The sequence below is a fragment of the Poecilia reticulata genome, linkage group LG10 (genome assembly GCF_000633615.1).
Source record: "Poecilia reticulata strain Guanapo linkage group LG10, Guppy_female_1.0+MT, whole genome shotgun sequence".
In the NCBI taxonomy this organism is placed as follows: Eukaryota; Metazoa; Chordata; class Actinopteri; order Cyprinodontiformes; family Poeciliidae; genus Poecilia; species Poecilia reticulata.
The window spans coordinates 7616874-7621637 of record NC_024340.1 but is presented as its reverse complement, the minus strand read 5'-3'; the positions used below and the strand labels follow the sequence as shown (position 1 = coordinate 7621637).

At 39.2% G+C, this 4764-nt stretch overlaps 1 protein-coding gene across 1 annotated transcript; it reads right to left on the bottom strand.

Annotated features, from left to right (window-relative positions):
• Positions 1–283: 283 nt before the first annotated feature.
• Positions 284–4543, bottom strand: dcps (decapping enzyme, scavenger). The gene is made up of 6 exons (XM_008419793.2): positions 4288–4543; positions 3876–4026; positions 2875–3020; positions 2667–2780; positions 1733–1843; positions 284–813 (listed from the first exon to the last, which is right to left on the bottom strand). Exons 1-6 carry the CDS (start codon positions 4489–4491, stop codon positions 547–549), a joined length of 993 nt encoding a protein of 330 aa, XP_008418015.1. The 5' UTR covers positions 4492–4543; the 3' UTR covers positions 284–546.
• Positions 4544–4764: the final 221 nt, after the last annotated feature.

The window sequence follows — 4764 nt, the reverse complement described above, 5'->3', positions numbered from 1 at the left end:
AAAGAGACAGAAGCCCAATTTCAACACTATAAATTTCAAAGTCAAATTTCTTTTAAGCCATATTTCATATATAGAATTTTTATAACATAAAACATAGTTGGTTGTGCTGAAAATAGCACTTTGTGGCAGGAAAATGCATAATATTGCTCTTTTAAAACACAGAAACARCAAAATAAGCAAAAGAAACGGGAGGCAACAGAGATTTTTTACTATGTTTAATTTCTTTTAAAACAAACACAAAAAAAACTAAAATTCAAATAAAATAATTCAAACTAATAAAAGCCTCAGTCTGTTGAAAAACAAAAGGGAAACTAGTTTCTAAATTAATTTCGATCTTAGAGAGGTTTCTTAACATTTGAAGGAAAATTTCATTAGAAAAATACTTTAATTCAGCCAAATAATATGTAAAATGTATTAAAATACACACAAAAAACTGTAAAAAACAAAACAAAAACAAACCCCAAAAAAACCCTAGAGGAATCATAAGAATTTAAACCCATTTAAACCCCTATTTAAACCCATCTGAATTCGAGAGCGTGGACTTAGTTACAGCCTCCCGGCCTCCCTGAACCGGCCCAGCAGCCCGTCGTCCGCCCTCAGGGGGAACCACAGCGTCCTGGTTCTGTAGTACTGCGGGTCAGTCTGCAGGTTTTGGATGACGTCGGACAGTAGGTGAGCCCGCTCCACGCCGCAGCCCGGCGCGTCGTGGCCCAGCTTGGTGAAGTGGACATGGAGGTGGTAGTAGGAGGGCTGGTAGTGCAGGTAGACTCTCAGCTTGCTGGCCGAAAGGTTGTAGCGCTCCAAGATGGCTGCCTGGACCGCAGACATTACCATCGTTAGCGTCTTAAATTGTTACAAATCTCTTATTTTCATTTTTTTCTCCACTAGGGGGAGCCAAAGAATATTCAACCCTCTAAAACCCACTGTTATGTTACAATATCGCTGTTTCAAACTAGGAATGCACCGATTCACTTTTTTCACTCCAGATACCAATATCTGAGGTTTAGCAGTGACAAAAATAAATAAATAAATAAATAAAAATAAAAAAAAAAATATATATATATATATATATTTTTTTTAAACAGAATTTTAAGCTCAACCTAAATTACAAATTTATTTGATAAAAAGAACAATAGGTTGATTACCTTGGTCAAAAAAATGTAAAAAAAAAAAAAAAAAAAAAGGTAAACAGCAACAAACCTTCTTTCTAATGGTTCAAAAAGGGAAACGAGGAATTCTAAATCTAATGTAAAAATAAATAAAACATGACGTACATGAATCTGCATTTACAGACTGGGCTCGTTGTCACAATACAACATATAGAATTTTTTTCTATATCGGACCTGATACAAATATTAATCTGAAATCAGTGCGTCTATGTTTCAAACAATAAAAATTTATAAATGTTGACTTTTTTCCTGTTTTACTCAGAGATCGAATCACATTGTTCAGCTTCAGAAGGCTATTGGATAGGAAATTTGCATATAAGCTCCTCCCAAACGGCCTCGACTTGGAAAAACTTTGGCTTAGCAAGATCCTTGTGATCCACTGCACCAGATTAATCAAAAAAAAAAGAAAAAAAGAAAAATATCTTCAGATGTTTTAGGTGAAAAACTTGCGGAAAAATTCAAAACAGATCACGTAAAAAATATTAAACATTTTCATGATTTTCTCCAACAAATCCAACTAAAAAGCTGAACTTTTTCATGTTTGTCTAGGCCTGGGGTCTCACCTTTCCCTTTTGGAAGATGTTGTGCAGCAGTGGGAGATGCTCCGACGACAAGTCTCGAAGACTCTTGATGTCTTTCTGACGAGCGATGGCGATCAGGTAGAGGTCGTCCACCTGAAAGAGTGAAAAATGGTCCTGTGAGACTTACCTCCACAGCGATGTTATAAATTAAATAATCTACTAGTGCTTCTTTTTTTTTTTTTTTTTAAGATTTTTTTGGCTTTAGTGACCTTTATTTGATAGTTAATTGACAGGAAAGTGGGTAATGAAAGAAGGGGGAAGACATGCAGCAAAGATCGCCAATGCCGGGAATCGAACCTGCGACAGTCGCGTTGAGGACTAAGGCCTCCATATGCGGGTTGTGCTTAACCCCTGCGCCACTAGTGCTTCTTCATCAATGTTAAGGAATTACTGACTTAAAACAAGAATCTATATGTTCCTGAAAAGTTACTTGTAAGTTAGTTTAGTCTTATTTCAAGTGTACGAAAATGTTTGCACTAGAAACTAGACAAAAAAAAAAAATTACATGGTAAGATTTTGTTTGCAGCGCTAGATTTCCCTCCTTCTCTCTCTGTGCTTTGGCACATCGAGGCACCCGGTTGCCATGGAACACACAACATAACAACCGTCTGAAAAAAAAAAAAAAAGGAAGAGCAAAGATCCTTCCAGTTGTGCAGCATCCAGAACCGAAGGGGATAATTGTCCAAACATTCAACCAAAAGCTTTAAAGAGAAGGTTAGCTCTGGATTGAATTCTCAGAGAAACTCACAAAAAAATCCATCTTCTGCCATCAAATGCGTTTTTGTCACCCATGAATAGATGGCGGTGAATGACAGACTAGGTTTCTTTTGCACACATCTGTTTTGGATATTTGTTGGGATTTTTTTTTTTTTTCATGTGAAATAGCAAAATTGCCAGGAAAGTTCTGGTCTTTCACCTGTTTTTGGTCCCACTTTAGGTCAGGAAGCAGGACAAAGCCGACCTCAGGGTCCGGATCGTCGTAAACCACCCGCTCTGCCTCGGCCTTCTTCTCCAGGATATTGTAGACCCACTGGACGAGGAAGACGAAAGCAAACGATCACAGCTCGCCCCGAGACGTGAAACTGTAACAGGGAAAGTTGGCGGATTTTGGGTAGCTTCCTCACCTGCAGGCTCAAACTCTGCCCCTGAATGTAGGGCAGCGTGATGGAGCGGTAGTCGTCCCCCGTCTCTTCCACCAGGAAACTCTCCTGCCGCCTGTACTTCTTCACATGCTTCTCTGTGGCCGGACACACCACCGTGGTCTTGATCTCTGCGAGACGAAACACAGCCCTGGAGAAAGCGTTCTTGACCTCTAAAATGTTTGCGTGCTGTCAGGATTTTATGCAGTAAATCAACAGAAAGTTGTGGATAATTGTGAAGTGAAAGGAAAATGATGCATAGTTTACAAATTAAAGGGACGGTACTATGCATTTCTCATAATATGTGCCATTTTATAGAACAATCAAATAACTATGCTACCTTCAGTTATTATAAAAAAGGTGTGAATATATATATATATAAAATATGACTTTGTAATTAAACGCCTTAAAATTGAGCCTGTCTCTTTAAGAAGCTCCTGTTCTTTTTGAAACTCCGCCTTCAGGAAGTCATCACAACATGGCTCCTCTATTAACCCTTTAACAACGTTTTTACCAGCGTTGTGCTTAGAAGTAGCTCCTATAATGAGCTCGGCTGATGCTCAGTTCAGCCGATGCTCAGCAATTAGGTGTTTGCCAATTGCTGCTGGCTAGTCTGAAGGAGCTGAGTGGGAGAGTCGTGGAGGTGGGCTGATCTGTGAGGCAGAAGCTTAGAAATTTGGAAACTCTGAGGAGGAGCTTTATCCTCGAAGGCGGAGATAGGTCCACCTAGGAGTTTTGGACAACTGAATGGTTGCCATGGAGATTAAAGGATTTCTCAAACATGCATCAAAGCAACACTCCAGGTATGTTTTTGATGAGGGAAAAACATTAAAGCTAAAAAAAAAAAAAGTTGATCTTACATGATACTGCCCCTTTCAAAACAAAAAAAAAATGGTGCAGCCAAAATCTGGACCCAGTTCAAATCTGCATAATTTCATACCACTTAATATGTTTATGAATGCTTTTGCATGCTGTACTGTATTTACCATTGAGGTGAGGGGGCGCCTGGAGGCGGTAGGAGCTGTAGATGTCGTTTCTCATGTCCAGCCTGAGCTTGGAGTCCCTGAAGAGCTCAGCCAGGGAGTCCTCTCTGACGGGGGTCTTCTCCAGGACCACCACGGCCTCATCACCAGCCATCTGAAGAGGACATGCTCAGCACCTCTATTTCTGCGACACTATCCATCGCACTCACTTTGAAATAAATCAGTGCAAGACTTAAGAATGTAGGACTATTTTGAAGTATTAAACCGGAAGTGAATAACGCACCGCCTTCTTACAACTTCATCACACAGCTTTCAACAAATATGAGATGATCGTAAACTCTTTCACTTAGCAAAATAAACCTATTTTATGTAATAAAAATAAAGTGACGTTCGGTTAAATTAAAAAGAAAAACACCTTTCCGTGGAGAAACATGATTTTCTCCCGGGCAGAATCACTCAGCACGCTGGTTGTTGTGAACGTAGAGAGAATGTTTTCCCATTCAGGTTCATTTCCACCCTCCTCTCCATTTTTGTCGTCACCTTTCGCCCTCTTGGCTTCACGAGACAACTCTTCGCCTTCAGCGCTGGAAATTTCACGTTTAGCCGCGACGTTCGCCATGTCCGACCCGCTGCCACTGCTGCTGCTGCGATCAAAGATCGTCTCTGTCTGAAAGCAGGGCTCACTACGCAGAGGCAGACTAAGCTAATTTTTCAAAGCAAATGCAGAAAGTGTGCATCTGCTTTTTATTTAAGTAAAACACCTCCCAAAATAATAATAATAATAATAATAATAATAATAATAATAATAATAATAATAATAATAATAATAATAATAATAAATCAGTACTTATTATTTGTTTTTTAAACTAGTAAGTAACTCAAACGTGTTCAT

Coding starts and splice junctions, on each gene's coding strand:
- dcps (XM_008419793.2), bottom strand. CDS start 4,491: ATGGCGAACGTCGCGGCTAAACGTGAAATTTCCAGCGCTGAAGGCGAA. Junction 4,027..4,287: donor TCATGTTTCTCCACGGAAAG/GTGTTTTTCTTT, acceptor TGTCCTCTTCAG/ATGGCTGGTGATGAGGCCGT. Junction 3,021..3,875: donor GGCGCCCCCTCACCTCAATG/GTAAATACAGTA, acceptor TTCGTCTCGCAG/AGATCAAGACCACGGTGGTG.